This window comes from Bolinopsis microptera, chromosome 7 (assembly GCF_026151205.1).
Source record: "Bolinopsis microptera isolate Bmic1 chromosome 7, MBARI_Bmic_1.0, whole genome shotgun sequence".
In the NCBI taxonomy this organism is placed as follows: Eukaryota; Metazoa; Ctenophora; class Tentaculata; order Lobata; family Bolinopsidae; genus Bolinopsis; species Bolinopsis microptera.
Window position 1 is genome coordinate 18931476 of NC_087078.1, and position 27663 is coordinate 18959138.

Here is a 27663-nt window from a genome sequence, read left to right on the forward strand (position 1 = left end):
GTGAAACATTAATCAACTAATTCCTAGCATAAACTGGGCTAGCTAATTGATTATAATTAGTAAATAATTGGATTACCTGTCATTAAGGCCACGTACCACCGTGACAGGGAGAATTGCATTGTCAGCGTTTGACATGTCGGACGGGAAAAATTTAACGTCCAGACTTTTTGAAAGTGTTTGTAGGAAGGGACCACCAGCCCTGAAATAAAACTGTAGTAAAACGTTAGAAATGTTAAATGTTAGAAATGTTAGAGATGTTTAAAATGTTAAATATCACATATATGACCGTTGATTTTAATATCAAGGACGTCGAAAAATTTGAATTCAACATTTTCACACAGAAATAAATTTTAAGCTCTATGACGATGTGCATGGGAACGGAAATGAGTTAGGATGACTATAAATAGAAAATAACTGTACTTGTAAGTTACACTACTCAATTAAATAATAAACAAATTATATTAAATACCTTGAACTAGTCGCTAAATATCAGGCTACATCTCCAGCGTATGTAACTTTAAGTTCTTAAACTACATATTTTGCTAATAAATCATGTTATTAGTTTATCAAATAATGATGATTTATCAAATGTAGTAGCAGAGTATTCAAGTTAATAATGTAACGATAGAGATCATCCAGTGCTAACGAAAATGAAGAGATTGTTTGAGTTGAATCTTTCGACTTAGAGAAATTACAAATTTTACATTAAAAGAGGAACTGGCAAACATTTTGTATACATTTAACACACGAATATATTTTATGACTCGAATCGATAATAAACATATTATTTTCAAATAGGCTCAATAGAATATTTAAATCAAATATTTTAATCAAATATTTAAATCAAATATTTTTTACCAAAATAAATTAAATACATCGGTTAATCAACAAATCATTCTAAAGATAACAATCACTCGGCCAAAAGAACATGCAATGTCTGTTGAAGATAATTTCATTACAATAGTCATTTTAAGATTTCTTCTGAAGCAGATAAAATCTAGATTACAAATTGTCTACAAATTCTTATTCATGAATAAAATCAAATAAAATATCGAGCGATTCATAGAAATGCTATATAAGAATTAAATTTAGATAAAGAAAATCACAAAAATTTAAATAGAAAATAAATAAGCATTGATAAGCACGCAATTTAACTGAATATGGTTTTGTCAATAATTTTTGTCAAATAAAATTTGCGCTGCATAACCTAGGTGCATCTACTGAAATCGTAATAAAGACTGGGGTTCACATTCTTTAACACAGATGACTGTGAGTGAGCTATTCTCAGTTACAGTATAGTATCATAAAAGACTCTAGTTTCATCTATTCGGCCCTTCATAAGATCGGAGCACCTTTGCTGTGTACATAATTTTTAAGTTCTTACACATTTTTCAACTTGTACATTCTTTACATACCATTTACATTTTACATGGATATATTCACACAGAATCAATCAAATAAAGCTTGAGTCCTCTTTCTCGACAGGGAGATAAGTTATCTCTATCATTATCAACTAAGCTATAAAGGGTCATTTCTTAGGTTTCTGGTTCACAAACTTAAGAAATACGAAACTCAGGACAAGAAAGAGAACAATGATACCAAGGAGAGCAGAGAAACATTCCGGTAAACTTTCTTTATCAAGGTCGTAACTTTTAAGCGCCACAGTACCTGATAAAGGAAATGACCGCGGTAAATTAGGGTTTGCGGTTTAAACAGAAACACGGTAAATCGGGGTTTTACTTGTAAAATGATACGGCAATATGGATTATGATTCTGTCAAACTTTTCGAACAACAACAGTGATATAATCGGAGATAATATGTATTTAACACTTTTTAATGTTAAATAAGGGGGAAGTATCGAGTTGGTAGCAAGACATACCATTAGCGATGGGGCACTCTCCATACATCTGGACCATCGAGGCATTACAGGAAAACCTCAGTCCGTGAAACTCAATCTGATTAAGAGCTTGGAAAGACCACTTAAGATAAGAAGTCCACTTCAACCATCGCACACCCAACCACAGTGACTCAAGATTTATTATAAACCCTGAAATATTAACTTGTTAACTAGGGTGAATATATTTGGAAACTATGATCTCAACAAACTATGAGCAGAACAATAGGTTAATGTGTTTCTTGGAAAGCAACATTCCAAGAATATTCTCTTGATGAGTTCAAAAGGAATTAGGAAACTCTGTAAAGCTGTAACAAAATGGACAAACGTAGATAGCAAATGTGACTAAATTTCTGAGCAAAAGTAGTGTATATTTTCTATAGATAGACAACCCATGCAACTGTTAGTAATGAGATTATTTATGTTAACCAGTTTTATGTTAACCAATTTAAGTCATTTAAAAAAAATCGCGGTCCAAGCTCGACGTTTGATTAGTGTCGCAGAATGAACATTGTTCATGAATTAATTTTTCTATTGTATTCAATTTTACCATAAAGATATTACACATTTAATGTGCATTTTAATTTCAGCCTTATCTGCTATGTTCTTATCTATTGATTCATAATAATAAGCTACAATCCAGTTTCAAACTCAAACTGAACTCAGTACAAAGATGCCCCCGAAACAGAACCACGTCAATACCAGTCGATCAATAATGAGCTCTCAATCATTTGATGAACAAGAGAAATGAAATTGTGGGTATCATCTGACAACTTTCAATTTTAATTTGTAAGTTAAATGATATGACAGTCCATTTTCATTTAAGTCCTCGACGAGTTTAAGCGCTATTTTCTATAGATTCTAGGGTACAAATCATCTTAGACTCTGTTGTTGTCAGTTAATGATTTAGTCATCTAAACATTTTGAGTACTACACATCACCAAGTCTGCCGCGCCTGCTCGATTAGAATGTACCATACCAATTACAATTCAGTGAAATTTTTCAAAGAGTAGCAAACAATTAGGATTCCAATTACATCTAAATGAAATAGTTCTATAAATAAAAGTAGGAACTAGAAATCTAACTAAAGGAATAACTCCCCAGCCCTACTCATTTTAATTCTTCATTTACCGTACTTCTTCTGTTGACAACCGACCACTGATGACAGCCCACTTCGATTATTCTAACAAGACCTTTGGTATCCAGAACAATTCCTTGAAGTACACATGGTTAGCATACCACATATTTGTACTGCTCTCCAGTGTCCTGGGCGACACCATCATCTTGGTAACTTCCATTAAATACAACGCAATTAAACTTGATAAGTTTCTCGTTGTAATCATCCAGCACATCGCCGCATGTGATCTATTGACGTCTCTCTCGTCGGTTCTCTCCAAAAATATCTCCCTGATAGCTGATGGGTGGGTCTTGGGAACACTACTCTGTTACATAGAATCATACCTACGGAGCTACCTCTTTGTTGTCAGTGTGTACCTGGTATGTGCGCTGACTAGTGCCAAATTACTTATTGTGTGCTTCCCTCTCAGAGTTGGAATTTGGACCTCCAAAAGAGCTCACATTGGATGTGTTGCTATCTGGATTTGGGTCATGGTTTCCCCGGTCGCAATGCTTTTAACCACTGATGGTCCCAGCACTTTCGATTACATAATATATGATTGTCATTTCCATGTCTCGCTATCTACGTGGAAGTGGATGATGCCAGTGGTCTTATCACTATCATTCATTATTCCTACTATCCTTGTCGTTGTCTCAACATCATACTTGCTGTTCATCGCTCACAAAAAAGCAAAGAAATACCGAGAATCATTGAGATGGCAAGGTCTCACTACCACTATTCTCACAGCAATCTTCTACTGCATCTCCGTTCTACCCCATGCTGTGTCATGTGTTATGAGTGCATGCTGTACCGAGCATTCCTTTACTCTTCACTGGTACAGGGTGGCGGTCACGTGTGTCACACTCAACACTATCAGTAACTTCTATATCTACTGTCTGACTGTTGCTAGTTTTAGGGAGTTTCTCTGCTCCCGGATACAGCGTATCTGTCTCTCGAACAGTCCTCCGAGCAATATGGGTATGTAACTCATTTTACCTTGATAACTTCGTAACTTTCCTTAACAACCCTGATATAACCTTTCAGAATATTTGAAGCATAACCTTGATAGGTAATATAATATGTAAATTTAGGGTATTGAGAAATTCGAATGACATAACACTTTTTACCAACAGCATGCAAAAAGTGTGATGAAGACAATGAAACTACAGCACACTATCTCACAAGCTGTCCAGCATTCTCCTTACACAGGAAATACTACGTTGGTAACTATACCTTCAGAGAGGATACCTTCCATCACACCTTCTCTAACAGTAACACTGTGGGGATCGCTAGAGCTACCAAGTATCTAGATTTCTAAGAACCTCCTTTTTCACTTTTATATTAGCCTTAGTAATCGTAATTGTCCCTCTAACACAATCACCCTCCCCTCCCCAGATTGTTCCCAGACTTGCAACAGGTCCTGCTAGCCAGCCAGTTCTAAGGGCTCATTAGTCCACAGGACAGTCGGCACTTCTAGCTTGACCCAATGCGTGTCTCTCTCTCTCCCTCCCCTCTTCTTTCTTGATTGTGGAAGGGACAACCACGTTACTTACACAGTTTCCTTTTATTTCTCAATCACATGATTCAGTGACCTCCCCAGCCCTCTATATCTTTAACATGATACCTCCCAGGACCATAGTATACCATACTAGACATTTCTTTAACTCCTCGTTACAGCAAGACTAATACAACACGGAGAAGAAAAGAAATAAAGACAAGATTACGACAGCCATGGACTCTTACAAAAGACTAACAGAAGGAACATCCCGGTTTGATCTTTCTGAACTATGCATCTTATATCGGTATAGTATTGGTATCTATTTATTACCTATTGTTATTTTTTTATCTTTGCTAGTTAATCAGGTTTTTGGGTACCGGGCCATCCTGGTTACCCTGCTATGGGCCGTTCCCCTGGCTTATGCAGGTCTAGTTTACCCATATATATATACTTTAAAAAGAGTTGGTGTAACTACAATTTGGATAAATTGGATTTTTTACTCTCAAAACACTACAAAATTTTAATAATTTCATATCTCCCACAGGATTAGCGGGGGGTGTGAGAAGAGCTAACCCCAGAGTAAAGAGAACTGAACGTGTTAGTGAGGTAGTGATATAATGTGGTGACTAATCTTAAGGCAATGTTTATCACTCATATTTAAAGACAAAACTTCTAATCAGCAACCTCAACAGGAAATGGCACGTTTTTATCATTCGTAACTTTTTTCAAGCAATAAATAAGTTGTTCACGGAATTTCGCAATTAGCGCAAAAGGTAACCGAGGAACTCGTGGATTTGGACAGGGTTTGATTCGTTTAATTACTACCGAGACCATTTTTCTTGTCGATCGGAAAATTATTGATAAAGTTAGTGATAATGTTAGTGATAAAGTTAGTGATAAAGTTGGTTACAATAATGATACTAGTTACAATATCTAAGACAGTTTCTTAATCTGAGCGAAGTATAAATCGAAACACGTGATGACATGACAGCAAGCCGGATTACCTCAAAATGATATTGTAATGACATTTTTATAATCTACGGATTTTTTCTAAACCTCGACAAACGAGCCAAATCTTAAGTTTTTGTACTGGTTCGATACCATTTACCTTTGATTATAATTAATAATTTTTCTATTTTTGTATTTCATAAAAACATTCCGGACAATAAATGTGCTTTTACTACTCCATTGTTCATTAAGCAGAGGAATGAGAATCTATTATATTATGTATCTAGAACTGATGTAAACGACATTTCAATAAATTTAAAATAAAACTAAGTCACCAACATCCACACCAGGATACAAACTTCCACGATACATTAAGTTTTTTCCAAACAATGATCTAGGTATTCACCAGATCAAATTCCAAAGTCACACTCACATACCTGAGCTGAGAAGGAAGACTGTGAAGAGGAGGTTAGCTACAAATGCGGCAGCCTGAAAGTTAGTGACAGCTGCGGAGATAGCCATAGCCATGCACCGGCTACTGTAGACTGCCATGTAGGTGTACAGACAGTTTCCTAGGAACTTTCCTATCTGCAAAAAGTTTACTTTACTATCTGAGTCAAAAGTTCGCTTAAAATTGTCATCAGTTTCGCAGTTTAAAGTAGTCAAACTCAATAGCGCTAGATTTGGAGGACTACAAACTTACACGCTTACAGGTGTTACAAGGTGTTGCAGGTGTTGCAGGTGTTACAGGTGTTACATGTGTTACAGGTGTTACATGTGTTGCAGGTGTTACAGGTGTTACATGTGTCGCAGGTGTTACAAGTGTTACAGGTGTTACATGGTGTTACAAGGTGTTACAGGTGTTGCATGTGTTGCAGGGTGTTACAAGGTGTTACAGGTGTTACAGGTGTTACATGTGTTACATGTGTTACAGGTGTTACAGGTGTTGCAGGTGTTGCAGGTGTTACAGGTGTTACATGTGTTACAGGTGTTACATGTGTTACATGTGTTACAGGTGTTACAAGGTGTTGCAGGTGTTACAGGTGTTACAAGGTGTTACAAGTGTTACAGGTGTTACATGGTGTTACAAGGTGTTACAGGTGTTGCATGTGGTGTAAAAACGAAACTGCTATTACACGGCAACCGGCTTGACTGGCCTTAACGGGGCGCTCCCTGGTCAAAGGATAGGGCGACTAGAACTAACTGAACCTGTATTAAACAAGGTCTAAAACCTAATAAACCGCTCCCGATAAACGAGGAGTTAATAATTAAACGTAGCTGTATAAAACGAGCTACGGGTGCACCTGTCTAAAACAAGATACAAACTTAATAATTAAACTCCCGGTAAACGAGGAGATGAGGACTCAGCAACTCGAGGTAGTGGCTGCACGTAGATCTGACAGTGAACTCCGGTGAGCTGCGATGTGGTGACTCAGTCTGTTTAAAAACAAGAAAGGTGGAAGGCTGCCGGAGTCTGTATTTTAAACAAGACTTAAATTTAGTGTACTGTACCAAATAAAACGCTCTCGTAAAACGGTCGAAACTTTATAACTCAAAACCCGACGAATGCCCGGCTACATTTACAGAAGTGTCTATCTCCCAAAATCTCTCCCTTATCTCTAAAAAAGGGCTCGTAACAATGTGATAAATAAACAAAACCGCCGAACGAACTAAAGATAAGAAAGTAAATGTACGAATATGAAATAGAAACGTGAGATAACATTAAAATAAAAGTGGCAAAAAAACGATGAATTAAAATATTAAAATGTGAAATAAAACCTAAACTGAGGACTACAAAACTACACCATACTCCCCGGGACAATTTGATCGATTTGATCCTCGCCTATAAATGAGGCGTAGATCGAATTGACTAAAACTTTTAAAAAAAACTCCACTAATACAATCAATAATAAATATCCAATAAAATATATAAAAAATATAAATATCAAAATACCAATGAAATATCATATCATTATCTGTCCCCTTATCAAAAGAAATAAACTCTATCGATTCGATCCGAATTGACTAAATCCCCACTACAATATAACAATCAATAATAAATATCCAATAAAATTTTAAAAAATATAAGTATCAAAATACCAATGAAATACCATATCATTATCTGTCCCCTTATCAAAACAAATAAACTCGATCGATTGGATCCGAATTGACTAAATCCCCACTACAATACAATCAATAATAAATATCCAATAAAATTTAAAAAATATAAGTCTCAAAATACCAATGAAATACCATATCATTATCTGTCCCCTTATCAAAATAAATAAACTAAAATGGCACTCTGTTTAAAACAAGAGGCACTCCCATGATGATGGCACTCTGTATCAAACAAGAGGCACTCCCAAGATGTATAGACGAGATTTCTTGTACGTTTCTTCTTCCATACGTTTCTAGACGTCTTCATAAGCAGTTTCTTTCACGGTTCTCCTCTGACGGAGAATGAGGTAAAGATCCCAGAAGAATTCGGCCGTAACAAAGCCCAGACTCCAGTGCATGTAGTTAATATCAACAAGCATATCCTTCAACATATCCAGCATACAACATAATATCCCCATCATGTTTACAAACAGTTTAGCTGTCAAATAACAAGTGCAACAGTACACTGTACAGAGCAAGGACTGGGCTGATATCAGTCTGTCTAAAACGAGATTAAGACGTCCCAGAATCCTATACTACTATATTCTGAAATAATCAGGCGGACGTAGATCGTTACGTGGCCTCAGGTTATATCCTCCTATTCGTTGAGTCTCCTGTTCTGGCGTTACGTTTTCTCGTGGTGGAGTAAAGAAGTCCTGCACGACCGATGTAGCCCCTTCTGTCGACGCTGACGAGGTAGTAGGCGATAATGTCCTAGGTCGTGGTGAATGAGATACACTTCCTCCCGACAAGCTTGTTGGAGGTGTGGGCAACCTTCTTGGTGTAGATCGTGTCGTTGACTGAGCATCATCGCTCTGAATCACTATCTGCTTGTCTTGTGCTTTTCGACGCGGAGTCCCCCAGTATTCCTCTTCCTGGTCGTCATCACTACTGCTATCTATGTCGATAGATGTGTTTCCTTTCATGCTCTTACGAGTTTCATCAGGTTCCTTAGGCTTTTCTGGGGTCCGACGTGAATACTTATTTGTCTCAAATCTCTTCATTTTGCAAATATTAACGACCTTTTCCACACCCTGTCCTAAGTCAACGACGTACAGGTGGTCATTTATCACTTTCGTGATTCTGAATGGTCCACGAAACCTTGGCTCGAACTTATGTCTGGGACACTGCACCAGTACAAAACAATGATCACCCTCCTTGAAGTAGGGTCCGTGTAGGTTGCGATCGTGCTGTTTCGCTGCATAGCCAAAATCTTTCTGGGACTGCTTCCTAACCTTCCAGATGATTCTCTTTAGCTCCATGTGGTTCTTGTAAACAGCTGCTGCAACAGTACTGGTTCCCTCGGATTCTACCTTCTCCGCTGTCCCCATCACAAAAGTCAATGGTAGGTTAACCTCCCTTCCAAACATCATTTTGTGAGCAGAAAATCCAGTTCTGCGATTCTTGGAACAGTTAAGGGCAAATGTGACCTTATCTAAGTATAGATCCCAGAGATGTTCCTTATCATCGGGCAGACAAGTGCGGAGGGCAGTGTTTAACCGCTTGTTGTTATTCTCAGCACGTCCTGTACTCGCTGATTTGTATGAGGTCCCATGAGTTTTTTTACATTCGAAGGCCTTAAAAACCTCGCCGAAAAACTCAGCTCTGAATCCTGGGTGATTATCCACAATAATCTCTCGACAGACACCAAATCTCCAGATCCAGTTCTTCATGATAGCCGCAATGTTCTCCTTTGCAGTTTGAGTGCGCACCGGCACTGCCACCACATAGTTCGACCATGCATCAGAGATAGTCAGGATATAGCGATATCCACGCGGCGTTCTTTTCGTGGCACTGGGCACTATGTGATCGACTATGATTGCATCGTTAAAATTGTGGAACATGATGTGATTCAAGGGAGCTTTTAGGTAAGCTCTAGGTGGTTTCATCTCCCCACATTTGACGCATGCTTTGACAAACAGATCAAATTCTGTTTCCATTTTTGGCCAGTAGAAGTACTGTCTGCATCTCGCAACACAAGCGTTAGCACCCGGGTGACAGTACGTAATGTTTTCATGAAACAGTCTCATGATATTTTCTTCACACCTTTCTGGCACTAAGATAAGGTAACGTGTCTCATCTTCATTCCTTTTTACCCATTTTCTCTTGAGGAGCCCGTCTTCCAATATTATCAGATTAAATTGCTTCCAATATGATAATAATCTTTCAGGAGTTCTGTTAACCTGTACCATTCCCGTTGCTTAGCAACCACCCATTCTTTAACAACACTAAGAATGGAGTCTGCTTCCTGTTCCCTTCTAATATCGTCCAAATCGGGAAGAACTTGAGTGACTGGTTCTGCTGCAGTCTGAGAAATAGCAAAGGTTACTTGTTTTTTAGGTTTGTGGCTCTTTTTGTCACGGGGTGCTTCCAAATGATTACAGTAACATCCTGGAGTTCTCTGTGCCTCCGGCTCAGTCTTTCTTAGTATGACAGTTCCATCATGCTCTCTTTCAAACAAAAGTTGCAGGTCTGTAACTTCATCCTGCAGGTCCAAATCAGAACCCTCTCGAGATACTGTCTCTGCGACATCCTCTATCGCATCACTCAAAGTCAACGTATAGTCAGCATTGTCAATTATAATCTCTGACTCACTGGGAACTCTTTTCATTTCACATTCCTCGCTTATTGTCCCCTCTGGTTTGCAACCAGATCTTTCCTCAGCTTTAACCGTGGGCGATTCAATTTCACGACCACAAGCACTAACTCTTCCAGTAAGTTCTTGTGCAGTAGACCTGCGTTCATCATTTCGCGAACACTTATCAAGCCCTATGTGTCCTCCCTTATCAGTATCTACCACTTCCGTCTGACATCCCATGTCAACTGTCTTCCTCCTGAATGGGAATCTACTCAAGAAGTCACAAAGCGTGTTTTTCTTGCCCTCTACATGCTCTATTGAGAAGGTGAAGTTAGCTAGTTCCTGGCACTTTCTGATGAGAGACGGATCAGATTTAGAAAACAACGAGTCAGTAGCCGATAGTAAACTTTTGCAATCTGTCAAAACTTTGAACTCCGTATTTCTCAGGTACATCTTCCAATGTTGAATCGCCAATACCATCGCATCGAACTCAAGCTGAGTCTGGCTACGTTCCCTCTTAAACTGTGGGACCGCCTTGCTGTAGAACGCAACTATTCTCCTCTCTCTTCCCCCGTTAACTGGAAGTTCCTGTGAGAGTGTGGCACCGTACCCATGTTTGCTAGCGTCAACCTGAACCTGGTATGACTTGTAAGGGTCGCTGGTATCTGGAATAGCTAAGATAGTGCTCTGGGCTACTGCGTTTTTCAGCTCCTCAAATGCTCTCTGACACTCACTGCTCCATTCAAACTTGGTATCCTTAGCAGTAAGCTGGTGAAGCGGTCTCGCTAACCTACTATAGTTCGGGATCCACTTCCGAACATAGTTTAGGGCTCCTAGCACCTCTTGGACCCTCTTACTAGTAGTAGGAACAGGTAACTCAAGTAAGTCCTTGATCCGGTCTTCTGTGATCTGTATTCCTTCATCACTAACAGATACACCTACGAATGTCACTTTCCTCTTTAGTAACTCGCACTTTTTGGGGGTGAGCTTTAAATTGGCACTCATCAACCTTCCTAGTAGTATTTCTAGCCTGTTAAGATGATCCTCCACCGATGTAGAGCTCAAAAATAGATCATCTATAAAGAAAATTAGCTGATCGATGGGAATAGTGGCCAGCAACTTGTACATCATCCTCGAAAATGCACTACTAGAGTTTTTGTGCCCCATAATCATTCTAGCCCAACAATATGACTTGCCCCTGTAAAGAAATGCGGTCATTTTCTTTGACTCCTTAGAATACGGAACCTGCCAGAAGCTTTTACTGAGGTCGAAACTTGAAAACAACGTATCTGCTCCTATCGTGTCTAGCACGTGGTTCAAGTTAGGCAAGGGATACTTCTCATCTAGACATACCTTGTTAAGATTTCTAAGATCAGCTACAAGTCGCCATTGGTCAGGTGTATTCTTCTTTACCAGAAAAATGGGAGAGTTAAACTCACTGGGCTCAAACGTTGGTTCCACTACACCAACCTTGACCATCTGGTCTATCTGCCTGTCCATTTCGTCTCTGAGCTTGTAGGCCGTCGGGATGGGCGTAGTCCAGGCAGGTGATGTCCCCTCCTTCAGTTTTATTTCAGTCTCAAACTCTGTACAACACCCGATATCAAACTCGTTTCTTGAGAAACACCCTCTATGCTCCCAGATTATCTGCTCAAGACGCTCCCGGTCACTAGCTGTCATCTCTGCTTCAACCTCGCCAAGTTTCAAGCTCTCGAACAGTTCCCTCTTAGTCCACTGGTCAGTGCAGCTGCTATCCGGTACCCTATCCCTACCTGTAGCGTCCTGAATCCCGGAAACGTCCCTGTGTCTCGCTTCAGCCTCAGGCTTTACTATCTTAACACCGTGTATCATGTGATGATCCCCTAGCGGTTTTAAATGTCCTATGACAGTATTTCTAAATATTTGAATGGGCCTGTCGGTGGCGTTGATGCATTTCACCGGGACAAATTTACCGCGGGAGTGGACTACTGCTGTAGCCATCAAAATGCCTGTACGCTGCAACCCATTTCTACAATGCGGTTCCATGATGCCCTGATAACTCCCGCCTTTTGCCTGGATTCGGCCTCCTACAAATTGGGCTGTGTTTGGCGGAATCACAGTCACCTTCGCACATCTGATCTTGAGCCGATCCTTCACAGTTACGTTAGTAGGCTTCTTTCTGAATCCGATACTATTGCCGTCTTCCAGGGTTAGTTGGCATTTCTTATAGTCTAATACTATCTTATTGGTCCTGAGAAAATCATCCCCTATAAGAAATTCAGTATCTAATAGGTCTGTAACTATGAAATCATGAGAAAAGTGACCTCCAGCTATTACAATGTCCATCCGAACACGGCCCTTGATCGGAATCGTGTCCTGAGAAAACGACTTCAGAACCATCTTACAACTACCAACGTTCTCCTCCAACCCAAGCTTTTTTACTAGCCCCGTAGAAACAATGCTAACAGCTGACCCACTATCTACGAAAAAGAGGACATCAGCACCTCTGCAAAGGCCTTGAATCAGAATATGTTTCCACGACACTGCATTAACCTGACTACTATCTGGCTCTAATTCTAGAACCTTCCTCCGCGACTGTAATTGGTCAGGTTTGAACCAGCCGCGTACCCGTTTAAATGCTCATTCTGGTAGTTCATCTGTTGGTGTTGTCCCGGTACCCTCTCACCCTGGCGTTCAACCCGACTTCCCCAAGTACCAGATCTATTTGACGGACAGTCTCTCCTGTAATGTCCCACTTGCTGACAACCATAACATACGACAGCTCTCCCTCTTGGAGCTGGAGGTGCAGTGGAGTTTCCCGTCCTATATCCACCTCTTCCTCTATTGGGAATGCTGGCTGTACCCATCTCTCTACAAACTCGGGCAACATGCCCAGTCTTGTCACACAACTGACACGTGATTCCTGCCCAACAGTTTTCTGACACGTGACCCGATTTGCCACATTTCTGACAGCCTGTATTTCCCGGCACTGGTTCGCTCCCAACTCCGAACAATGGCACTCCAGAGAACTCCTCAACCGGTGAAACACTGTCATCTTGCTCCTCCAGAGCCTGTGAGATGTGCTCCTCTTGCACTGCAATTTGTGTCACGTGATCCAGATTTTCATCTTCACTATCTCCCATCTGCAACAGTCTACGTTTTATCGCTATGTTAGATAAACCAGAAATAAAGGCGGTCACAGCGGCTCCTTCTCGCTCTAGTCTTGACGAGAATATAATCTCTGCGCTGTCACGTATTCGCTCCGAAAACTGTTCGACTGACTCTCCTGTCTCCTGTTTCATGCGACCAAACTTAGTCCTCATTATCCGGGTGTCAGTCGATGGGAAAAGCCTAGTCTTAATGGCAGAAATAAATCTCTTAATATCTCTTTTTTCATCCCCAGTAAACTGAAAGTTAGAGATCTTCTTGAACAGAGAATTGTCCTCCACTAATCCGCTGATTCTGAGATCTAGGTTGTCACATATACCGGAGAGTCTGACATGATGCTCAAAGCGCAGCAGAAAGGTACTAAAATCATCCCCTTTTCTGTAACGAGGAGCTTTACTCCCGTGGAACTGACGTGGAGCTCTCTCCTGTGGCCAACTCAGCTCTGGTGAGCCCACACTAACTTCAGACTCGTCACGTAACCAATCAGAAGCTTCCTTTTTGACAGCTGGTCTACTGAGTTCAACCTTAGCATTGACCGTCATATTAGTCAACCTTTCTGTGTTCTCAGCCAGGGATTTCCCTATTCGTTTGAACTCTTTTTCCATGTCATACAATGCGATTTTCCTCTCACTGATAGGACCTATATCATCTGGTTCCAGTTCATCAAGACTGGCCTCAGCCCTACTGATTTGTTCTTCCAGATCAGCTCTTTGTTTCTTCAAGCTTGTAATATCCGCTTGCAGCTCTAGCGTACTACCCTGACTTTCCATAACGACCACTTATTACGGCCTCCAGATGGTGTAAAAACGAAACTGCTATTACACGGCAACCGGCTTGACTGGCCTTAACGGGGCGCTCCCTGGTCAAAGGATAGGGCGACTAGAACTAACTGAACCTGTATTAAACAAGGTCTAAAACCTAATAAACCGCTCCCGATAAACGAGGAGTTAATAATTAAACGTAGCTGTATAAAACGAGCTACGGGTGCACCTGTCTAAAACAAGATACAAACTTAATAATTAAACTCCCGGTAAACGAGGAGATGAGGACTCAGCAACTCGAGGTAGTGGCTGCACGTAGATCTGACAGTGAACTCCGGTGAGCTGCGATGTGGTGACTCAGTCTGTTTAAAAACAAGAAAGGTGGAAGGCTGCCGGAGTCTGTATTTTAAACAAGACTTAAATTTAGTGTACTGTACCAAATAAAACGCTCTCGTATAACGGTCGAAAACTTTATAACTCAAAACCCGACGAATGTTCGGTTACATTTACAGAAGTGTCTATCTCCCAAAATCTCTCCCTTATCTCTAAAAAAAGGGCTCGTAAAAATGTGATAAATAAACAAACGGCCGAACGAACTAAAGATAAGAAAGTAAATGTACGAATATGAAATAGAAACGTGAGATAACATTAAAATAAAAGTGGCAAAAAAACCATGAATTAAAATACTAAAATGTGAAATAAAACCTATACTGAGGATACAAAACTACACCACATGTGTTGCAGGGTGTTACAAGGTGTTACAGGTGTTACAGGTGTTACAGGTGTTGCAGGTGTTACAGGTGTTACAGGTGTAACATGTGTTACAGGGTGTCCGTCAGTATTGAGGTTCAGTACCGTACAATGTGTCATGAGTCGTCAGTCACTCAGTCACAGCATAACTACATATAATATATATTTATACCTGTAGTCGCATCTCTATAGTCGTATCTCTGTAGTCCCTGTAGTCGCATCTCTATAGTCGTATCTATACTAGGTTTACCCAAGTTAAGTAAAAGTTTAATCGAGATAATATCTCTTCAAAGTCGCTGAATAAGTCGTCAGTCTCAGTATTATATGTGGTGAACAAGGTAAATACACGACAGATGTCTTACCGTTGGTTGGAGCCCAGCAAGCCAGTACATAGGCACAGTATACAGCACAAGGAACGCCGTGTGAAACGGAAGAGTGGAGAGAACCTTCGAGAAGAAATAAGGACCTGTGGTGTACAGTCCATCCTCCATTTCACGGTAAAATATTTCCCGCTCGGCGTTAAACTTGGCTATCGTGTCCAGGATCACAATGAAGGGGTACAGACCTCCCATTATGAAAAACAGGCCCTGAAGATGTACAAATTATTATGTTTTTTTAACTAAGGGACTCTTAATCGAAATGAATACTTAAAAAATCGTGTGATTTTACAGCTGTGATGAATACCAAACTGTGTAACAATTTAAAAAATCACTTTGCAGTGATAATATTCGTTTATTTCACATCTAACAGTTACATTTCGAGCCCTTGGCTGCCTGTCTTTGCGGCCGAGATAAAGTAATAATTGTTCCGTTTTCCCAATTTTAGCAGATCAAAGTGTTTCCAAGATCACGTGCCTAGCAATTCATTCGCACATTTCGGTTTCGTGTACTGGAAATTGTTAGTTAACGTGATACGCGTCTCGTGCCCTTTGTGCACACTGCAGTATGACTTTAATATCACGTTTACCAACTTTTCTTTATATATCAAAAGGACTCAATATGTTAATTATATCACGCAATGATAATTTTGACATCTTGTTAACCTTATTGATGACATTATCACTTCGAGATGGCCAGGCCTACTCTCATGCTGTATGTGATGATTAACTCTGAAAAACTAGGGACAACTGGGGAATGATCCCAGAACCTCGAGATTTCGCGTCTCTTGCTCTACCAATTGAGCTACTGACCCTGATTCTCAGAGCGAAATCACCACTCATATACAGCACAATTTCATGCTTTGTGTGGAATATCATTTATCAGTTATTTAGAATATATATTCGCATTTATCCACACTATATTTACATTACACGTACAACGTGATATCGTTATCAGTGCAGTGTGTACAACACCAACTACACCGATCAATTGCCAATCTGCGAAACATTTTAATTATTATTATCACTTCGAGATGGCCAGGCCTACTCTCATGCTGTCTACATGTAATAATAATTAAAATGTTTCGCAGATTGGCAATTGATCGGTGTAGTTGGTGTTGTACACACTGCACTGATAACGATATCACGTTGTACGTGTAATGTAAATATAGTGTGGATAAATGCGAATATATATTCTAAATAACTGATTATTGATGACAGTATGAATGATTAGCTCACTAATTTATACGCTAAGTATTACCACCTGTTTTTACAAACCAATATTGTAATTGACTTTGAAGTCGAACGAAAAGTCAACATTTACTATTTTACTTTGTTCAAGTCAAACGTCAAACCGAAGTTCACACATTCAAATACAATGGTTTTGTCTCATTTCTGGATCAGCTGTTGCGTCAAGAAAACAAAAGATGAGCCACTCCTACATCAGTCAAAAGACTTTTACCAGGGGGGGTTGTGACGTCACCAGGGGTTGTGACGTCACCAGAAACAAAAGATGAGCCACTCCTACATCAGTCAAAGACTTTTACAGATGCTACTTAAACCGAAGATAACTCACAAAGATCCACTACGATTTTCTAAATCTATCAATCATGAAGCTTCAATTTCTTGTCCTGATTGTCGGTCTTATCTACTCGACGAGTAGCATAACAGTAAAAGAAAGGTACTTCTCTACCTCCAAAACCATCCTATACTCCGGATACTGGGGGGACTGGGGAAGTTGGCAGAACTGCAGAGACGGAGGATACGCTGTCTCCTTTGCTCAGAAGGTGGAGCAACCCCAGGGAGGTGATGATGACACAGCACTGAACGGTATCTGTTTCCAGTGTAGCAACGGAGGGGAAGTGTGCAGTTCTGTGAGCAGCTGGGGGAGTTGGGCTCACAGTAGCAAGTGTGACCCTGGTTTTAAGGGAGCTAACTTTAAAGTGGAGGGTAAGCAAGGTGGTGGAGACGATTCTGCAGCTAATGGTTTGATGCTGGTTTGCCAAACTGGGGGGAGTAAACAAACAAGCAACGAGGGAGGGTGGGGTTCGTGGCAGGGATACAAGTACTGTGTCTCCGGACAACACATCTGTGGGATCCAGACGAGAGTCGAGGCTTTTCAAGGAGCGGATGATGACGAGGATGACACTGCCCTGAACGGAGTTGATTTGAGATGCTGTGGAAGATATCCTCTGTAAAAGTTCAACTTGTAGAGATATTCAGCCGATCTGCTGATGGTAACCCTGATTCTGAGGGAGCCAAATACTCCAAACAAATCCAGTCAACCTCAGGTCTTGTCTCTCTAACCGGTCATTACCAGACCTCTACTGCCTACGACGTAGCTACACGAGTCCAACAGGTATCTGACTACACCACCGCAGCTGGAGCCATCGCAACCGACGACAATTCTGGTCTGACCACTCTCTAGAGAACGACTACTTGAATATGCTGGTTAAAGAGGTGTTATCATCTGCTCTGGACAACAAGCACGGTTCCTCCTCTGTCACTCTGACTGTTCCTGTGAACGTGTACGTGGGAGTGTACGCGTACGTGGGTCAGACTACTGTTGCTATGAGTGATGGCTCTGTGATGCGGTTTAAGGGAGACAAGATGATCTTCAGTCCGAGAAAGCTGGATACCTCCAACTTTACTGTTCTGTAAAGTTCTAGTGTCTTAAAGATTTGATTTTATTTTATTTTATTTTTGTTCATGTAAACCAACGGTGTTTTAATTGTAATATTAAAAATAAGTTACTCGTCACGTACCGTCTAGCTACGGTCTCTTATTGAGACATGTTGAAAGGTTGAAGAGAATTAAGATGCTCACACGATATTGAGGTTCCTATAAATTTTGGCACGGCAAACCGCTAGATCTTATAATAAAGGAGATAATATCTTATTTAAAAGAGATAATATCTTGTTTTAAAAGAGATAATATCTTATTTGAAGGAGATAATATCTTGTTTAAAAGAGATAATATCTTATTTGAAGGAGATAATATCTTATTTAAAAGAGATAATATCTTATTTCTAACTTACCACTCTATCTCTAACAGAGATCTGATCGAATCCCAGGTTGATGAAGATACACCCTATCATGATGCTCATGAAGAGGGCCTCTATAGCTTGTATCAAGAGCGAAGAGTAACCTGAAGTAAAACAGCACAATATTACCTAGAATAACTATATCTTGGAATAACCAAACCTCGATATTGGATATATTTAACTAATTATTGAGTCACTCTGCAACTTGATTTAGTACTCCAGATTTCACGCTAATGGTCAGTAGTACAATATAGCCACATGTAGTACAATAGTAGTAGTACAATATAGCCACATGTAGTACAATAGTAGTAGTACAATATAGCCACATGTAGTACAATAGTAGTAGTACAATATAGCCACATGTAGTACAATAGTAGTAGTACAATATAGCCACATGTAGTACAATAGTAGTAGTACAATATAGCCACATGTAGTACAATAGTAGTAGTACAATATAGCCACATGTAGTACAGTAGTAGTAGTACAATATAGCCACATGTAGTACAGTAGTAGTAGTACAATATAGCCACATGTAGTACAGTAGTAGTAGTACAATATAGCCACATGTAGTACAGTAGTAGTAGTACAATATAGCCACATGTAGTACAGTAGTAGTAGTACAATATAGCCACATGTAGTACAATAGTAGTAGTACAATATAGCCACATGTAGTACAATAGTAGTAGTACAATATAGCCACATGTAGTACAGTAGTAGTAGTACAATATAGCCACATGTAGTACAATAGTAGTAGTACAATATAGCCACATGTAGTACAGTAGTAGTAGTACAATATAGCCACATGTAGTACAGTAGTAGTAGTACAATATAGCCACATGTAGTACAATAGTAGTAGTACAATATAGCCACATGTAGTACAATAGTAGTAGTACAATATAGCCACATGTAGTACAATAGTAGTAGTACAATATAGCCACATGTAGTACAGTAGTAGTAGTACAATATAGCCACATGTAGTACAGTAGTAGTAGTACAATATAGCCACATGTAGTACAGTAGTAGTAGTACAATATAGCCACATGTAGTACAGTAGTAGTAGTACAATATAGCCACATGTAGTACAATAGTAGTAGTACAATATAGCCACATGTAGTACAATAGTAGTAGTACAATATAGCCACATGTAGTACAATAGTAGTAGTACAATATAGCCACATGTAGTACAATAGTAGTAGTACAATATAGCCACATGTAGTACAGTAGTAGTAGTACAATATAGCCACATGTAGTACAGTAGTAGTAGTACAATATAGCCACATGTAGTACAGTAGTAGTAGTACAATATAGCCACATGTAGTACAATAGTAGTAGTACAATATAGCCACATGTAGTACAATAGTAGTAGTACAATATAGCCACATGTAGTACAATAGTAGTAGTACAATATAGCCACATGTAGTACAATAGTAGTAGTACAATATAGCCACATGTAGTACAGTAGTAGTAGTACAATATAGCCACATGTAGTACAATAGTAGTAGTACAATATAGCCACATGTAGTACAATAGTAGTAGTACAATATAGCCACATGTAGTACAGTAGTAGTAGTACAATATAGCCACATGTAGTACAATAGTAGTAGTAGTACAATATAGCCACATGTAGTACAGTAGTAGTAGTACAATATAGCCACATGTAGTACAATAGTAGTAGTACAATATAGCCACATGTAGTACAATAGTAGTAGTACAATATAGCCACATGTAGTACAATAGTAGTAGTACAATATAGCCACATGTAGTACAATAGTAGTAGTACAATATAGCCACATGTAGTACAATAGTAGTAGTACAATATAGCCACATGTATATTGTATAATGATGCAGAACAGTATTGCAGATCAGCTGTAATATTTGCTTGGTTATTCAACATTCATTACACGATTCCCACGGTTGTTTAATAATGGGAATAATGCGCAACCAGTACAATACAATATACATGTTACTAAAAATGGCCGAATCCTGATCACGCACAAATCATTATCTCATAATATGTCAGTTTAATTAAACTGCTTCAAGATCAACTGTTTATTAATTAATCGACTAGACATGGCTTCCATTACGTTATTCTATGCAACAATTACAAGTATAATAGCTTTCATCATAGCTTTTCATCACTATATCACGTTAAAATAGATATATCGTTAATTTGGTATTATCATCTACACATTCTACAGTAAAACCCCGATATACCACGCCCCGATTTACTGCCAACCCCGATTTACCGCGGATATTGCCTTTCCCCAAACTCCATGGTAAATCGGGGTCTTACTGTACGTTGAATAACAATAATGAGAGAAAAGTTAAAGTTAATATATCCTGACCTTTTAGTTCGTTTTTAAAAGCCCGGACAATGAGGATACGGAATTGTCTGACCAGACTTTTAGAGTCGCTCCCCTTGGGGGGCTCGTCAAATGTTATACCCAGTCCTGAATCTCCGTCTGTCAAACTGAAAATTAACACTCGGCTCAGTTTTACAATATAATTATAGTCAATATAACTGTAGTTACTACTATTAAAAGTAAAGTATTATTAATATACAGTAGTACTTTTAGTGTATACACTATAGAGTGATGATAGTCTAGTATAGAGTATTATAATAGATTGGGCTAGTATTCAGCTTGCAGGTTGGAGTTTTAACTGACAATCAAACTTAAGGCCAGGGTATTGGGTAACGTGAGATGTGATAATATATTATGTTGTAGCACTAGTGTTGTACCTTTGTGAAATCTGTGAGTGCCTGGAGTTAGAATCACTTTCACTCTCCACTGAGCTCCCAAGACTGATCTTAGCAGAAGTGTACATACCACTAGGTACATCTGTTGTTGCTTCCTGTTGCAAATGGTTTATCGTAATAATAACAATATTAACCGTCCTCAATATAGAGTTTGTTTACACCCGGCCTGGGAAATCCGTCTCTAACCCGAAAAATTAAGAACCTTAAACTTTGAAATAAGATTATCCAACCTGAAACAGTCTGAGGAGTTTATTCATTCTCTCTCTGGACACAGCCTCATTCTCCTTGTGTCTGTGGTCAATGGTGGTTAGATCTATGTAGAAATCACAAGGGTTCGTCAAAGGAGGGCAGGGGTATCCAATTAGCGTGAAATAGTCCAGCATTGCTTTAGCTTGTCCGGCATATACCACATGACCATCTGTAGAATTATAGAGAATAAAACAAACTTTTTTATGAAGGAGTAAGAGATTAATTGAAATACTTTCATTCGCCTTATTTGGCACCGATGATTGGGTAAGTTATCTCATTATTCATGACAAATTGCTTGTTTCCGGCGTTATTGATACCACATTTGTATATTAATATACAGACAAATTAACATAAATTAGCATATTAGAAAAGTAGATTATATTACAATGCGCGCTCATTATAACATTACTTACTACAACAGTTTATTCAATATGACATTTAGGTGGGACTCTTGATTACTGGCCAATTCAACCCACTACTAAGACAAAAGAGATATAACTATTATGTGTATTGCTGTTTCTGCAGCATGTTTACCTGTACACAAAACTGTATACACTATTATACACAGATACCATCAACTGCACTTCACAAGGAGAGACAGAATGTATGGCAGTGTGGGGTATCAAGGTATCACATTACTCATGCGATGTTGCAACAATATAATGGAAGAAACATAATCGTGCTTGTTCGGAATAGAATCGGCAGTTCCACAACCGTACTCTAGTACCCAGAGTATAACTTTTCACATCTAATTAGTTAGAGGACCACAGTTAATTCATAATGTGAAGATTCGAAATCTCAACTTCAATCGATCGTAATTTTGTTCAAAAATAAACTAACAAACATACGCATTGGCAAAAAAACATTCATACTGACATTCAAACACACATAATGTAGTACACAAGTAGTAATACACAAGTAAACTGACCTGAGAGGATAGTCATCAGATCGAACAGTTCGAAGATGTCTGATCTGGGCTGGTGTATAGTGAGTATAACGGTACGACCTGACTTGGCAAGCTCTGACATTGTCACTATCAAGTGATGTGCTGTAAAGCTGTCCAGACCTAGAAATGTGGTATCTCAGTGTTATTATTGTAGGCTTATACGGTTAAAATAGACATTACATCATAATTACACCTTTCTGGTCTTTCAGAACCTTGGAATAGGAGAGTCAAATCGGGGAAACATCAGTATTCTACTTGCTTCTTGACTGGAGTTAATAACTCACGATGCTAGAAATCAATTAGTATTTAATGTAAGTAGAAATTAATCACCAGAAGTAGGTTCATCTAAAAACAATATGTGAGGGTCCATTAGCATCTGCACTCCGATACTGACCCTCCTTCTCTCTCCCCCACTACATCCCCTCACTTCCTCTCCTCCTACTTTACTGTTACAAACGTGTCGAAGTCCTAACTCTGATAGTACACTGAGGAGTAGGGAAATAAAAAATTAGAATACGAAATATGCCATGGATATTAATAGATTAAATTCATATTTACTGAATGATACTGAATTTCAATAAACTTAATAATAATAGATTGCATAACATTAAATGATGCAAAATTTCAATGAACCCCTTGAGTTGAAGTAAACCTGGTTACTCTATCAAGTTTCTTTTGTCTGGAGTAGGATGATGGTAGCTTGAGCTCAGCAACGAAGAGTAAGGTCTCACGGACAGTTAGATTAGGCAGAAGGTAGTCATCTTGACGAACATAAGCTGATATATCCTTCATCATTTCTTTATTCCTCATCTTGTTGTTTATCAGAACCTGTGAAATTAATGATCAATATCATGTGATCACCATTCACCAACTAATGATATCCAATTTAACGACAGTAAAACCTGGTTGTGCCGAGAACCCTATAATACTAAACCTTGATTAACAGTGTAAATTACCAAGAAATTTATCTTCCCCAAGATTCAACGTTAATTGGGGTTTTATTGAGTATGGAAAATTTCAATCCTCAACACTCATAAAGGAGAACACAGAGCAGCCTCATATAAGTTTTAAGGAAATTTCTATCACAACAAACATACCTCTCCTTCAACAAAGCCGCCTTCATGTCGATTGGCAATAACATCTAATAGTGTTGTTTTACCACTGCCTGATCCACCGAGAATAGCAAGCATTTGTCCACATTTCACAGTCAGGCTGACATCTTTCAAAATGTGTTTGCACTCCTCATCCCTTATGCTGGTACACTCAATAGATCTAAGTGGCTGTGTTGTTAGTGGGACCTGAAGAGATTGTGAGGTTTAAATCTCAAATGAAAACCATGTTTACTAAAATTAAGCATATGATAATAATTGTGCGCAAAAATTGCTTATCTCAAAATCATTTATATAATAAAATGTGTTATATATAAATTAAAATGCAATTTACACAGTAATTAAATAGTAATAAATTTTTTAACAATGATATGGGAAGCATAGATAAATAACCCAATGATACATCAGATTATTTTTCCATGTTAATAATCATACCCCCGGCCCCCTTAATAATCATACCTTGTAAAACAGATGCTTCACATGAACTTTCTTCTTGCATTTCTCTTCTGCAACGTTGGTGGCTAGTTCAATCGGTGTGCTAGTGTCTTGTCTCTCATAACGCATCACTCACCTATTATAAAAGTTAAATGTTTATTAACTCGTAAGTGAAGCATCTAAGGACATACTCTCTTTTTTTGATAATTTATACATAAGGCATATGCACAAATTTTGTAGTCTCAAAGGCAAAGGTGACGAAAATTAATGTAGTATGGCAAAACCCTTGAACTGGGCGAGGCTCAAACATTAGCATGGTCACAGGATTTGAAATTGACACCTGAGGGACTTCATGAATCATCATTGATAATAATTATATTTGTATACGTAGTATTATGATATTGTTCGACTCGTATATTCCCTCTTTACTTTTTGTGTCCTGAAATTACATCCATGAGACAAAATATAATCAGTCAGCTCCTTGATACGATGAGGTTGATGTATGGTATATAATGTGGTTATGATAACAATGAACCTATACTGCACAGAAAATCTGTTTCTTAGATCTTTTGTTACCAACTTTTGAGGAGGCCATGGTTCGGATAGTACTGGTCTAAATTTCTTCTAAAGTAGCGCGCGCAGCTTTTTTCGAAATATGACCAGATGCAAGTGCTACGAAGCGCCGGGTCAGTCCATTAAGAATAATCACAAATTATTATGTGATTTTGATTTTATGGTTTTGCAGCTGAACAAAACAATTTTACATAAACCCTAATCCCAACCCTAACCCTAACCATAGCCTAGCCCCGAAACTATCCATGACTATTGGGTTACTCTAACCAGAGCCCTCTTGCTTGTAGTAGTTTAACGGGTGATACTTGTAAAATATTTGTTTCAAATATTATACAAGATATACAGTATACATATTACACATTATATTATACAAGACCGTCGACGAGTCCAACCCTACCAAGTCGCGCGCCGAGTTGGACAAATATTTTACGAGTATCACCCGTTAAATAGCCTAAGGTGCACATTTGTGTAATATCTACTGGGCCGAGTAGACGTGATTAAGTAGACATGATTAAACATTAAATGAACTATGAGGCTGTAGGGGCCTGCTGAAATATTCCAAATCTTACCAGGGTATATAATATATATACTAGGCTACCCAATACTGAGTACCCCTTCAGTACATTTACATTGTTAGTATGTATACTAATATACTGTAAACATAGTTATTTATACCATAGTATACAAGCTATACTATTAAAAATACAAGTATAAAAACTCCGAAAAAAATATGAGGCCAAATCGGAAATGATTTTTATTTTCTTCGGGTAACTGTTGATGGTAGTAAAACAAATTTTAGTAAAACAAATTTAAATTTTGGTATTTATTAATAACAATCAAAACATATCATATCATAAAAATAAAGCCGCGCGTTGGTTGACTGCCTCAGTATGGTGAATAATTTAAGCTTGAAGGTGCCCTGCGCATTTACAGAACATTATGCGGCGATCACATGATCACGAGGACCTGTGAGCGCCAAATTTAATTTAAACTTTCTAGAAATCGTACATCACTACGAGTTACTCATGCTTTTGAATTATAGGAGTGCGGATTGTCATGTATTTCATTCATTCATACTTAATCGGTTTAAAGCTGTATATTTAGAGCTCACTATTGTTTGAACTATGAAAGCAGAACGTAAATAATGGACAATATACCGACGACAATACCAAGGACCCGAGTGCCGCATTGACTTTTCCGGATCCGTTTTTACCGAAGGCTTATCCACCAGTTACTCATGCTGCATGTATAGTCTGATAATATTTTGTTTTATCTCTAGCAAGCATTCTGTAAGTTGGAGTGTCGTATTTATATGAAGCATTTAAAAAAGGATCGAAATGTAGTATTAAATAGTAATATTGTTTACTGTGCAATTTACTCAGTGAAACAAAAGGCAATAAAACGTAAGAAGGGTACCCTTAGTAGTGTGGATACAAGGATATAAGGATACAAGGATAGTGATGATTACTTTATTGAGTACACAATATATCCTGTCATCACTCCTGGAGTAATGGATATTATATGTTTATTTCAATAAATATAATAATCAGTAAATTAGAACAGAATCTTGTCTTCTTTTCAGCTCACTCTTCTGAAACCTCTTCCTCTACATTCTCAACCTCATCATCAACTTCCTCATCTTCATCATCAACATCATCACCCCTGTCTTCATCGCTGGTGGTGTGTGCGAGTACACAATAGTTATAATTCTGAAATAATTTAAGTTAAAAAACAATTGGAATAATTTAGAAATATTACATTATGGTAGTTACAAAATAAATCGAATTTGTACAGTTCAATTTTATTTTGAGGTCCTATAGCATTATGCACTGGCCAGTATTTGAGTGGAAATCTGGGCTCTAAGCTCTTATAGTAGGCTGTATATTGTTTGTTCACAGAGAGAATTGAATGGATTGCTCTTGCTGTGGCAGTAAATTTTATTTGGTAGGGTCTAGAGTTTTATTGGACAGCAAACCTGCTAGGTCAGTGATATTTTCGGGATGGAAGTTAAATTTTTCCCTAACTGAGGAGTAGAGTAAACAGTCAGTCTTGGTACTAGGGGGTTTTATATCGGCCACTCTCAATGTACAGGTTGTGGCAGCTAATACGAAACCTTGTTATTAAGCTTTTTCGAGCATCAGGGATCTTTACCACTCCTAAATACATGTTTCTGGTTCAACGTCATGTTTAATTTGATTATAGAATTTTAAGTGTGTTCGTTTGCTATTCTGGCCGTATTTTTCTGTCTGTGTTTTTAGTATTTCAGTTGATAAGGATCCTATTGTTTCAGCTTTGCAAAATATACGTATCCTTGTTTTCAAGATTCCTCTTGTTTCAAAAATCCATATGCTCCAAAACCATGGCGAGCGTGCTAAATCACTATACAGTTGATCTTCGAGATTGTTCTAAAAGGGCCCCATACAGTTGAAACCAACTTCAATCGATGTATTTTCGGACGCTGATTCCGAATCACCCCCAATTACATAGGGTTAAAATGCTCCCTTGTAGCGCGATGCGTTACTGTGCCGCGCAACGCACTCAACGAGGCTTCTCACAGCGACATCGGTGAGATGCTAAATCGGCGAGATGCGCTACTGTGCCACACCGAGCTGCGATGAATTGACATCGTTATTTAAAATGCTCCCCTGACGAGATTTTGGCGAACAATTGTCTCGATCACGTGATATGACCTTACCTGGGGACCCCAGGCTATTATGTTCATAAACACGAATAAAGATTCGGCGGAATGACAGGCTGAGCGCCGCCCAGTAAGATATGACCGTATAAGGAAGTTCGTATAATTTCTCGTTAGGGTTAGGGTTTCAGCATATTCTTTTGTTAAGGATTGGTTAGGATTAGGGTTGGGATCAGATTAGAGGGTTAGGGTTTTGAATAGTCGTTCAGGACCAGCTAGAGAACCTGAGAACGGGTTGAAAAAGTTACGTGACAGTCGAGTGTACAGTGATTAATCATCATCCATTGTCATACGTTGTATGACCCGCCGCACACGAGTGCACGGCTCCCTCTGTATCGTAAGAACGACCGTGGGGGTCACGATTGCTCTATCCAGAGCCCTCTCGCTTGCAGTTACGGGGCGGCGCTCAGCCTGTCATTCCGCCGAATCTCTATTCTGTATTCGGGCTGAGTGAATTACGACATCCATCGCCCTGGAAAAAAGTGTGAATGCTCATTGGACGTTAGAGCGCACGTGATTAGCATTCACTTGACCATTGTTAATGATCTGGCCCGGCGCGCGCTACTTCGAAGAAATTTAGACGAGTAACATCCGTTAAGCATTCACGTGATCGTTCTTACCTGGGGAC

At 38.9% G+C, this 27663-nt stretch overlaps 2 protein-coding genes across 2 annotated transcripts in view; both read right to left on the reverse strand.

Moving 5' to 3' along the window:
* LOC134817975 (protein VAC14 homolog) overlaps positions 1-563 on the reverse strand; it is a 24131-nt gene extending 23568 nt beyond the window's left edge. The window contains exons 1-2 of the mRNA XM_063827380.1: positions 470-563; positions 77-199 (exon numbers count right to left, since the gene is read on the reverse strand). Of these exons, the coding sequence (XP_063683450.1) occupies positions 77-135 (59 nt within the window). The 5' untranslated portion in view covers positions 136-199; positions 470-563. The remainder of the gene's footprint in view (positions 1-76; positions 200-469) is intronic.
* On the reverse strand, positions 545-23907 carry LOC134817976 (ATP-binding cassette sub-family G member 8-like). Its single transcript, XM_063827381.1, has 13 exons — positions 23792-23907; positions 23321-23521; positions 22876-23051; positions 22554-22708; positions 22206-22343; positions 21259-21446; positions 21011-21123; positions 20616-20740; positions 18265-18374; positions 15214-15438; positions 5896-6046; positions 1881-2048; positions 545-1668 (listed from the first exon to the last, which is right to left on the reverse strand). The coding sequence occupies exons 1-13, from the start codon at positions 23894-23896 to the stop codon at positions 1529-1531; spliced, it is 1995 nt and encodes a 664-aa protein (XP_063683451.1). The 5' UTR covers positions 23897-23907; the 3' UTR covers positions 545-1528.
* Between the last annotated feature and the right edge of the window lie 3756 nt (positions 23908-27663).